The following is a 12,347-nucleotide window of genomic DNA, read 5'->3' on the forward strand; positions in this document are numbered from 1 at the left end:
GAAGGTTATAACCACTCTTTATGCAGAAAGCAAAAGAAGGTTACAGCAGGATCGCCATTGGCTTCTATTCTGAACCATATCTGATAACGTCTCTAGCCACTGTATAGCACCATCTCCCGGACCCCAGCCAGGGAGTCGTGAAGGACCAACAGAAGCTAGTCCTTGGTAGCTTTTTTCATACCACGACACTGACCACCTCTCCGCTTTTCTTAAACAACTACTCTCACCAACACGTTGCAGATCCGACCTTTTAAAGCCAGACTAACATCACGAAGGCGCCAAAGATGACCAAGATTGGCATAAACCGCTCTGGCTTTCACTATACGTGCATCGATCTCATCACTCACGCCACCACCAGCACTTATGCAGCTACCTAGATACAGGAACTTCTCAACTACTTCAATGTTACTATGGTTATTTATTTACACTGAGTTACGAAACGTCAGAAAATCTAATTTCTCTACTAATTGGGATATTACAAATACATTGTATTTATTTATAACAATCTATCCAATGCTCAATTTATCCAAATTTATCAAATCAAAACTTGTTAATGATACCTAAAGCTATTTTGTTTGTTTTTATTCATTCATTATATGACTGAATTTATTCATTTATTTAGTTGAACACATAAATATTGGTACAAAGCGGGCACCAAATCCAGGTGCCCAAACCGAAGAATGTGGTTTTCTTAGGGGGCCACACCCAGAGCCTTCGACTTAAAGGCCTGATCGACAAGGGAGTGTAGCAACATGAGGAGATGCAGTCCCATGGTAGCCGATGACCAACGATTGATTCATACGCCATTTGTTCCTTCACGATACTGAAGCCCATGTGCACCATTGGTTAAGAATTAGAGTTTTCTAACCCCCTTAGGTGAAATCTTCGTGTCCACCTACCCGGTCAACGCGCCAGACATTCGATTTTTGTCCTCTCAAGTTTATAAACAACAGTAATGCCGCAAGAAGGCACTGAGTAGGACATTCCTGGCAGTGGCTGTATACGCGTGGCCATGTGAGAACAATTTAGGAGGGAGAGCTGACTTCCCCCAATCTTGGCCATGCTAGGACATTTGAGGTTATAAAATCGATTATATTCGAATCTCATTTCCTTCAAACGGTAAACAAATAAGAAAAATATGTCAAAAAGTGTAGTTCCCAACGTAAGATTTTCAGTGTTTACCATCGAAAGAAGTTCTAGTCGTTTCATAATGTTGCATGAGTACATATCGTTATGATTTTTAATTATTTATTTCAAACAAATCTAGAACAAGCAAGTTTAGTGCAATCTTTACACAGTTATAAAATAGACATCTTGAAAATTTTAAACAGGGCTCTAATCATCAAATTAGAATAGTGAGTCTCCAATCGTGGTTATAGCAACCCTGACAACAGATAAATTTCAAAAATCTCTTCACCATCTTAAGTAGGTAATTCTAGATACCAACCCTTTAAACTATGTACTTATTTTGTAGACTTGATGAAAAATCCCATAGCAACTTTCTTTTTAAAGAGAGAGAATAGATGAAGAGGATGTGTAAAGAAGAAAAGGATAACAAATCTTTATTAAGTACACTAATTAATAAATCAATGAATTGAATAATTAATATCTTTATACATTCATTATAGAATGACAAATTATGATTAATCTGTTATCATTTCCTATAAAGAGATGGTGGGAAAAAACGTCGATTAGAAATTCAGTGTTCGGTCCTGTTATATCTTAGCGAAGGCATGGCTACGGGTTGTAGTATCGGTTGTTATGTTAAGCCCATATACTTTATTCTAGCTTCTGACCAAGCCAATTCGCCTGTCCATCATGAGTCATATTTTGATCTTGTCAATTACTCGCTTATTAACCTTGACTACTTTTTAATGAGCGTATGTGTATGCACACTCCGTATCTTATTCATCATATGTCTGTCATTCATTTTTATTTGACTATAAATGTTGATTAACGCTTGCTTAAAATGAGTTGGCTCCCCCGCCATCTTCAATACGCATTGTTTTTGCTTCGCTCTCGAGTTGACTTCCCAGCCATCTCCAAAGCGCACGTCATTTTGCTTCTCTCTCTTCTGTTCACTTTATCGCTGATTCCCTGGCCAGCTCAATGACTAGAAAATATATGTATCCTAAATCCATTCTCGTATTTGACGTATTTAACTCCGTTGTTCACCAACGCGGAAAAAAGTCATTTATTACATACGAGGATAGACAGTACGTATATTTTGACAACAAACAATCATCCATACGATCAAAAAGGAATCAGATTTACGCCGCAACAGGGTAACTTCCGAGACCTATTAATGGATGATTATTCTATATATATTCTTAATGTCCAACTATTGGGTAATTAGATTGTGTATATCTATATTCATCTTATTATAAGCTTCATTTTGACCTATGGATTATTATTATTATACGATTTACTGTCCGTAAATTATATTCAGTTTATTGATTATCGTCTCCCATGTTCACAGCCACATTTGGCTTGATCTTGTAAAAATATTATTTTCTATTTGATGGTGTGATGTGGTCTGTCTGTCTGGTATATAAACCGAGTATGTTTGAAATAAATGATTCGCATAACAGAAGCTGTCATTGATGTTCTTGACTCAATTGGAAGGGCTAGGTGGACAAGGGGTCAATAAGGGCGCTAGACTGTTCATACTGGTCAAAGTCATTTGTTAGCACAGTGCTAAGATTGGAAAAGTCGTATTCCGATTGATGGATAATTCACGTGATAAAAAGCCGGACATAAAATCATAACGAATTGGCATACGACCTTCTTTTCTAAACGCATAACAGGTTCAAAAACAACAAAAAAATATGCAACACCTCAAACAAATCTTCATTATGCCAGAGTATTTCTAGTAAACAACTTCGATCATCTAATGTTATAAACTTGCTAATAGTTCAATGGAAATCTTAACTGACAATTGTTATTATTATTATTTAAACACCTAAAAATTGATACAAGGAAGCACCAAATACATATGCGTCGCACAAGTCTCATTCGATTTGTGTGAGTGCTTTGATACTGCAAAGGTGCCCAAACTCAAACAGGTGGTTTTTTTAGAGGGCCACACCCCGAGCCTTTGACCTAGAGGTCTGATACACAAGGCAGTGCAGGAGCATCGTAAGGAGATGCAGTCCCATTTTAGCCGGTGACCAACGATTGATTCGTACACCATTCGTTCCATCAGGATACTGGAGCCCATGTGCACCATTGGTTTGGAATCAGGGTTTTCCAACTCCCCTAGGTGGACTCGCTTTGTCCACCAACCCGGTTAAAGCGCCGGACATTCGCTTTTCGTCCTCTCAATTTCGTAAACAACACCCCCGCCACGAGAGGGCAGTGAGTAGAACTTCCCTGACAGAGGCTATATACTTGTGGCCATGTGAGAGGATTTCGAGAGGGAGAGCGGACCCTCTCCACCCTCGGCCGTACCAGGGCATTCGGGGGCTAACTGACAACGGAAAAATTGATAGAAATTCTGTTAAAGAAAACACAGACACACACAAACGTTGTTTACATTTCCAACGAATTATTATGAAGTAATCTACTATTTATGAATTTTCTTCAATGGTCACATACCTCTTTTCCAGGATATTCTTTGATCACTTTAAGTAATTGTTGTTTACTAAACGCGAATTGATAACTAACTACTTCAGATCGTACACCAGCATCCAAAGCACTTTGAACATTTTCAAAAAAGCTCTTTAAATGATTTACAGAAGAAATTAAAAGTAACAATGAATAATAAGTAAATAGAGTAATACTTAGATAGAAATAGTGCTAATAAAGAATATTTAAAGCATGGTAAAAGGATTTTGGAGATGCTGTATTCTCTGTACTGGATCACTAAGTCGTGAAGTTTTCAACATTCTCTTCTTAGACAAAGCATTATCAAGATATACTTGGAAGAGAAGCAAGCTGTTAGAATCTCTCCATAAATGATCAACAACTTATTGTACTGACTTGGAAACTTATTAGCTACTGTAGACAACTACGGATATGAGTTCGATTAGGAAAGCGTTGAAACATAGGACAGAGAAAACAAACACTTATCATCAACAATAAAACAAATATTGCGTCAACAGAACAATGAGTTGATCAGTTACTGAAAGATTTGAACACAGCACAAATTGATCTTAATTAGATCACGATTGAAAACTTGGAAGCGCTAGACAGCGGTTTCATCCTAGTATGGGACTTCTCACCATTGCACATCCATGATTGAAGTTAGACATTAAATACAGTTGCATATCAACACGGTGATTTACAGGTTAACCACTTGAGTGAGAATGAAAGTTAAGGGTTCGATACGCGAATGAAGGTTCGTCGATGCACGCTGCTGACGAGCCACGTGATAGGACGAAACGACATCTGATGTTTTCAGGTTTTTAAAGTGATCTAAGATCAGCTCATAGTTTAAAATCTATGGAAATTCTATGGTCTCCATATATACGGATGCTGACAATCCTAATAACTTATTTCTTAATGAACTGTATGCTAAAAATTTTGTTTAGATAAACAACAAAGATTTCACGATTAGACCATCTAACTAAGAGAACAAAAAATATCAATTCTTACGTGTATAGAAGAACAAGTGACCTATATATATGAACGTCTCACATGAATAATGATGAAGCAAGATAATTTTTCGTTCTAGCATGGCAAGTTCAAAATTACGAATACGTGTCTCATATCGATAATTTGTATGTTCTGATGGTCATGAACTATGACCTTATTGGCATATCAACCCTTAAATGACATCGGTTGCAAAAGAGAAGCATTTACACTAAAATTAAACTGAGTTGATCAATGATTTTTATAAGTTGCAATTATTTTCTTCAGTCTAATGGTGTTCCAGCTTGATACTACGGTGATCGCATTTATTAATGATGACGACCCAATAAAGTTACATTAACTGAAATACTTCCTATCGGCACCTTCTTAATGCAAAGTACTCTATCAAGACCTGTATTTGAAAGCTTCGAGTATTTGAATAGTTGTGTTAGTCCTTGTGGTGGGTTTGGTGAATGCAATCAATCTACCCATAATGAACGCCGTCATGATGTCAGCCTGGCTACAAGAGGTTTGGTTAACAACAATGTCGGTGACAACAGTTTCGCCGTAAGTTTTTAAAACTTAGGCCCATCGATGTAGGGATTCTTGGTGACTCTGCGTCTGATCATATTTGGCTATCCTGGTTTCGTAAAGATGGAAGGATAAATTAACGTTTCTGACAATGAGCTTTAAAAACTTTACAGAGCAAACATAATGAAAATGTATTTACAAAACGGTCGTGTGTGACTGGTCATAAGTAAATAATATCTTGGATCCTATGGTCCTACCCAAAGGTCGATCGACAAATCCATGGATAAAAATTTAATGCCCTTTTCAGTCTACACCAAAAAAACAATCATTCTTTTACAGTATACACAACCTGGAAATCGCAACCGCCTGAAAGCCTTTATTCCAAAATCATCGAAATCCATTGATATGTCAACAAACCTCCATGACTCCACATTCAAGTACTGAGTAATTATGGCTAAATTTTGACTAATGATTAACTAAATAATGCAAGCTCACATCATAATAACGAGAGAATTCTGTACAGTACAACGAACTAGATATTTATTAAGTCGACTGAAAGTCAAATCATAGATCAACCATCAAGAAGATAAGGAAAGACAAAAGTCTAATCCTGCTCCAACCGATGATGATACAAAGATAAAACATAAGCATATATGGAATTCTCACCATATCGATGAAAGTTAGCTATTCAGTGAACTAGTTTCATAGTATCTGTACTCGAAGGTATGCGCAAAATCCAAGAGATCAAAATGGTGACTACTAAGGAATTCCATTTTTTCGGTTGGTTTAGACCGATCTCATATATAAGAGGAGAGGATAATGAATTTTACAAACAATAATAAATGAATTTTAAGCAAGGATGGATAGTAGCTAGCAGTGGAATCCAGTTTGACGCACGTTTCGTCCTATTTGGGACTCGTCAGCTGGATGTACCTGCATCTCAGAGTTGATGTTCACTGTGGGAATCGAACCCAGTACCTTTCGCTTCAAACGCCATCGCATTATCCACTCGGCCACTGAGTCCAAATAGGATGAAACGCGCGTCCTGGATTCCACTGCTAGCCACTATCCATCTTTGCTTATAATGCTTGTGAATTAAGGCTATATCGAGGCAATACGCACAGTATGCACATATACCGATTAGAGACTGACCAGTTGCAGTTCTAACACATCGATGAGAGGATTCAAACAATCAATACTAAATGAATTTAATAATAAATGAAGAAAAAAAGTCAAATTGACTTACTGCTAATTTCTCCAATGGACGACCCATACATGTTTTTGTATATTCTTGTAGAGCTAAAGTATAACGATTCTTAGCATCTTGACGATAATCATCTAGGCTGGACATTTTCAAACGTCGAAGAATATCACAAAGACGATGATAATTTTCTAATATAAAAACAGAAAAGAAAAACAAAATTGTAATAAATGTATAACCTATCCAATTCCAACGTCTTTTCCTAATTTGCTCTTCAGCTGGAAGCTGGTTTGAATATTCAGATTAGTGAATAAATAATTGAATAATTTCAATTATTTATTCCCCAACACCAAGGTTAGAATTTTCAAAACAAATGTCAAGACAGTTCTACCGTATGGGATAGAGACGTGGAGAACTACAAAAGCCATCATACAGAAGATACCGATGTTTATTAACAGTTGTCTACGCAAAATAATTCGGATCCGATGGCCAGACACTATCAGCAACAAGCTACTGTGGGAGACAACAAACCAGATTCCAGTGGAGGAAGAAATCAGGAAGAAGCGCTGGAAGTGGATTGGGCACACTTTGAGGAAATCATCCAATTGCGTCACAAGACAATGCCTCACATGGAATCCTGAAGGCCAAAAGAGGAGAGGAAGACCAAAGAACACATTACGTCGAGAAATGGAGACAGACATGAGAAGAAGGAACAAAAACTGGGTAGAACTAGAAAGGGAGGCCCAGGACAGAGTGGGTTAGAGAAAGCTGGTCGGCGGCCTATGCTTCATTGGGAGTAACAGGCGTAAGTAAGAATAAATAATTAGGATTAAGGTGTCACAAGGTTAAATCACATCACTAACAATTTATGAATCAATAAGGAGCACCCATCAAGCAATAATAAAAAAAATTACAAGCACTTGGATAATAATAACCAGTAGTAGGTCTATCATGCTAAGTGTATGCGAAAAACATTACTGGCGCCAATGAATGATAATAATCTTATGTATTATAGTATCGGTACCCGCAATCTCCAGTGCGCATGATTTTCACTTCTTTCTGTCGAGTTGGCTTACGCGACATCTCCAATGAGTGTTATTTTTCTTTCGGTAGCTGATATTTACTCATATGCTTATAAATTTCTGGCCTGCGTCATTTGTCTATAAAACTGTAGCTGCCGCTTCTCATTGCCTTCTGATTTTATGCACCGTTAAGATTTATATTATAACGGTTATCGAGATGAACGATTAGCGAAGCACGGCACTACAGTATGTTGGATAGATTTTATGTGAAATGTAACTGAAATAAGCGAAATGGGGCTGCAAGTTAGAAATTAAACGACCGAAAGATGAACACCTAAATCAAGGAGCACTAGTAAACGGTTTCGTTTTAGGGTGGGGACGGTGTAATTAAAATTGGGAGCCTATATAAATCAAGGTTAGCAATCATCAGTGTTTATTCATTAATATTTGTTTTTCCCCCCTTTGTTGATGTTAAGGATTGCAATAAACCAGTCTCTACTGCCATAAATGTATCCTAAGCAGATCGCATCGACATTGCCATTCTGTCATACGTTTTTCTTTAAATTCGAATTATGGCTAGCAGTTCAATCTAGGAGTGTTTTTATTCCATTTAGGACTGTTCAGTTCAGTGAACCTCCATCCCAGTGTTGATATATACTAGTCCTTAATCTTAACAACGCGTTGACATTCGGAACGAGAGTTACTGCGTTGGAGGTAGATCCAGTTGACAAATCTTAAAATGAAACATGAATCCTGTACTTCACTGCTATTCACCATTCAACTTTACAAAATAGTTTAGCTTTCATGTTATACTTCAAATAATAGTACTTGTTAGAGTCGTTACGTAACTGAATGAATTCAAATATGCTACAAATTGTTCCAGGGTATTTACAAAATGAATTTCCCCCGAAAGATGTGTTTTGGAGTAGTCCAAGATGAGATAAAAGGATGCTATCATATCCTAGTCTATGGTATCTTTAATGTTATACCTGGTACTTTCAAATCACATTAGCGTTATCAGTTAAGACAGATTGAATTTTTTGTGTCAGGATATAATGTGTAAATCAACCGTTAAATAGGATACCTTCAAATATATCTCTGGGAAACAAAAATCAATGAATTCATACTCCATGAAAGTACAATAATAAAAAGATCATCTACAATATGTTTCTTGATTAGTAGAGTATTAACAAGGAAATATTAACATAGTAATGATAAATTTACCTAACTGGACAACTTCTCCAGGTGTTTTCACACTTCTTGATGCAACTCGATCAATTTCAGTCATTAAACATCGTACTAATTCTCTATGGGCACGTTCCAGATCAACTAAACGTGAACTCTTAGCAAATACAGTCATTGAACATTCAGCGAATTCAATATACGTACGAACCATTGGTAATACACCACATCGTACTTTTTTGCACGCTTTGCTTGTTTTAAATGAAATAATAAGACGCTCCTGAGGAAGAATTTTAACAAAATGCAAATGATATGATAACATGTATAAAGTGAATAGGTTTACATACTATTTATATCACACATAAATAATACCTGACTGACCAAACTGATGTTTGGAATGCCGTTGAAATCCGACGATTGAAAACCACGTTTTCTAGTCACTAAAAAATCGTACCTCATAGTTTACATATGTAACCATTCAAGGTTTTTGACATACACGACTAAATCACAGCTCCAATTCACGAAAAGAAAAGGTTCGACCCCTGGTGGAGAATTTCCACTGTTGGAGAGTCTTATACTGGGATAGAACAGTTGTTCAATTCTTCCTGGTTTTTACTGGTTGTTCAACTTAGATTGGTTGGTAGTGTTAGCCATAGAATTAAACTCTCCCGCACAAACTCTCTTCACAGTAGCAAGAATCATGTGCTCACTAGCGCTTAATTTGAAAAGGTGATTCCCTAAGTTCTAATGAGAAACTGTCACCAGAGAGATAGGGAATTTATTTATTTATTTTAAACACATAAATATTGGTACAAGGAAGCACCAGATATCTATGCGCCACACAAATCAAATGAGATTTGTGTGAGAGCTGTGATACTGCCCGGGTGTTCAAACCAAAGATCGTGGTTTTTTTAGGGGGTTACACTCGGAGCCTTTGACCTAAAGATCTGATCCACAAGGCAGTGGAACATCGTAAGGAGATTCAGTCCCATGGTAGCCAGTGACCAACGATTGATTCGTACACCATTTGTTCTCTTGGGATACTGGAGCCAGTCCATATGCACCATTAGTTTGGAATCAGGGTTTTCCAACTCCCCTAGGTGGACTTTCCGTGTCCAGCAACCCGATCAAAGCGCCAAAAATTCGCTTCTCGTCCTCTCAATTTCGTAAACAACATCCCCGCCACGAGAGGACAGTGGTTAGGACTTCCCTGACAGAGGCTATATACGCGTGGCCATTTGAGAGGATTTCGAGAGGGAGAGCGAACCCTTCCCACTCTCGGCCGTACCAGGGGCATTCGGGGGTCTGAATCGACAACAACAAAAAAACAGGCAACAATAATGTCAGTAAATTTTCTTAGAAAAAAAATTATCACTTACAACAAGACGATTAAAAGCTCGTTTAGTTTCAATAGTAAGTCGTGATAAAAAATTTGCAATATATGTCATATGAATTTTATCAGAATCTTGTGTTTCCAATTGTAATTGACTAGTATTACCAATCCCATTACTAGATGTAGAATTATCCATAGTGGTTGCTGTTTGTTGTTGTTGTGGAGATGACGGTGATGATGGTGATGTTGATGACGATAATGTTGCCGTGATCTCATTTTCTGTGATACGTGATATTGTAATTAATAATGGCATAATCAATATAGATTGTAATTGTTCACAATATGTAATTAAATTTAAAATATCTTGTTCAACATTATCGAATAAATGTACCATACAATCGAATAATGTAGATAATTCATCACCTTTATAATTTTTATACATAACAGTATTATGCTAGGGGGGAAGAAAAAAGAACATAATATACAACACAAAGTGAAAGAGGGGGTACACATTTATGAGGATGATGATAATACTTTTTAATTGTACGCGGCTAAAGAAATGGGGATGTGAGAGATGACATACAATTAGTTGCACTAATTCCATTTCACTATAACTATCGTCATAAGAATTGCTATCACTGATTTTAACTTATCATGTTGTTTCGATTATATAGTTTAGATCAAATGTGAATAACTTTATGAGTAGCTAATATATATCTAATTTTGTCAGAAGGGGTTTTGTAAAGATTTCAGTATTTTTATAGTTGAAAGCATGAGTCAACTGAAGCTAGACCACCAAAGAAAACCTGGAAGTACTGGACGGCCGTTTCGTCTTATTGTGGGACTCCTCATCAGTGCGCATCCACGATCTGGTAGGTACTGAGTTTGAATGTCGAGAGGCGAGATATCTTATTCTGATAGTCCATAGATCTCATTCAACCTATATACATGTAAACATCGAAAAACATTGCATATCCAGCCAGTTGGAGATCTGAAATCACCAATACATATCCCAGACACTTCAGTCGATAAAGAACTACAATCTCATTAAACAATTTTCTATCTATGACTTGTCACTGTGACCTTTAAGCTTAACCTAAGCTTTGTTTATTCCAGCATTTCACCACATAACTTATCCAAAAGAAAATAGAGAAAAATTACTACATTATTGCGATCAAAAGCTTTTTTTTAAAAAAGTCGATAGAATAGAATGATAGCGATGATAGTCCATAAGGAATTCCCAAAAAGTTACCATTTCTTTATTCTTCGTCAGAATATAATACTAAGACATTCATCACCGTGACAGAATTCAAAAAAACATCTAATTATTACTCTACTACAATAATATTATTAGCATAGAAAGCCTTGAATACATACATAGAACCAAAGAATTAAAACAGGATAGAGTGGTTCAATGAATCAAAATGTCTTATCCTACTGAGTGAATTCATACGCAAATATGGAGAATCGTAGATGCTAATTTCTTCACGATACAATAATCATCTATAACATTGATGTGTGGGAGAGAATGACAGTGATTGGTTGTCTTGATGATTCAGACATGTGGATAGTGTGACAGGTGTTATATGTTTTATATATTCCCCTATCCGGACTGTTATGGATTGACTGTTCCTTGTTGTTGGATTGTGTCGGATCTTGGTGTGGAAATATATTGACGTTATAGTCAGGCTAATCTCGTGTTCTTGATCTGAGTTGTGTTGAAGTCCTGTAAGATAGACACTGGGTGGGAATCTAGTGTAGATATTCGTCTAAGGTAAGTTAACGTCCCACATACGTGTAAAAAGTGAAAGGATTGTTATAACAAAAAACCCTAGCGTTATAAAAAGTATCTTATGTTTATAACAAATAGGCATCTATGAGTACTGACAGTAATCAATGATCGATCAAACACAGTAAAGCAAAACAGAACGAGTCCTAAAAACAGAAATAGATGTAAGTCTATAAGTGTTTATCACTTAAATCACCCTACAGAAAATAGATTTTTAAAAACACCCACTTCCAAATTATGAAAGGGAGTGGTCAGAACATACGATGAAAATATAAAGAAAATAGTAGAGAATGGGAAGTAGTCAACAAAGTAAACAAAAAGGAAGAAGGAAGTTATAGATTAGAACAAGGACGTTGACATGTAAGTTTCACTTCCGCTTTTGCAAATACTATGTCCTATTGGGAATGAATTCATTAGAGAAATCACTCTCTGGTTTAACTCATTAAAATAAACGACAAGGGGTTTTGTGGAGAATTTAGTATTTTCATAGTTGAAATCATGGGTCAATTGAAGCTAGACCACCATCGAAAACCTGGAAGCACTGGACGGCCGTTTCGTCCTATTGTGGGTTGAAGTTAGACATTAACACCGTTAGATGCCGGCTCAGTGGTCTATCGTTTAAGGGCTCCGGCCCGAGAGTGATAGGTCCTGGGTTCGGAACTCGCGAGTGTGGGATCGTGGATGCGCACTGCTGAGTCCCACAATAGGACGAAACGG

At 36.9% G+C, this 12,347-nt stretch overlaps 1 protein-coding gene across 1 annotated transcript in view; it reads right to left on the reverse strand.

The window, feature by feature from the left end:
• Positions 1 to 8,512: 8,512 nt before the first annotated feature.
• The window catches only part of Smp_000990 (exocyst complex component 1), a gene marked incomplete at its 3' end in the record, with an annotated part of 28,296 nt that continues 24,461 nt past the window's right edge, over positions 8,513 to 12,347 (reverse strand). Inside the window, exons 12-14 of the mRNA XM_018795201.1 lie at positions 10,130 to 10,295; positions 9,888 to 10,045; positions 8,513 to 8,788 (exon numbers count right to left, since the gene is read on the reverse strand). Coding sequence (XP_018649537.1) covers positions 8,513 to 8,788; positions 9,888 to 10,045; positions 10,130 to 10,295 — 600 coding nt within the window. The remainder of the gene's footprint in view (positions 8,789 to 9,887; positions 10,046 to 10,129; positions 10,296 to 12,347) is intronic.

This window comes from Schistosoma mansoni, chromosome 1, assembly GCF_000237925.1.
Source record: "Schistosoma mansoni strain Puerto Rico chromosome 1, complete genome".
Taxonomy (NCBI): Eukaryota; Metazoa; Platyhelminthes; class Trematoda; order Strigeidida; family Schistosomatidae; genus Schistosoma; species Schistosoma mansoni.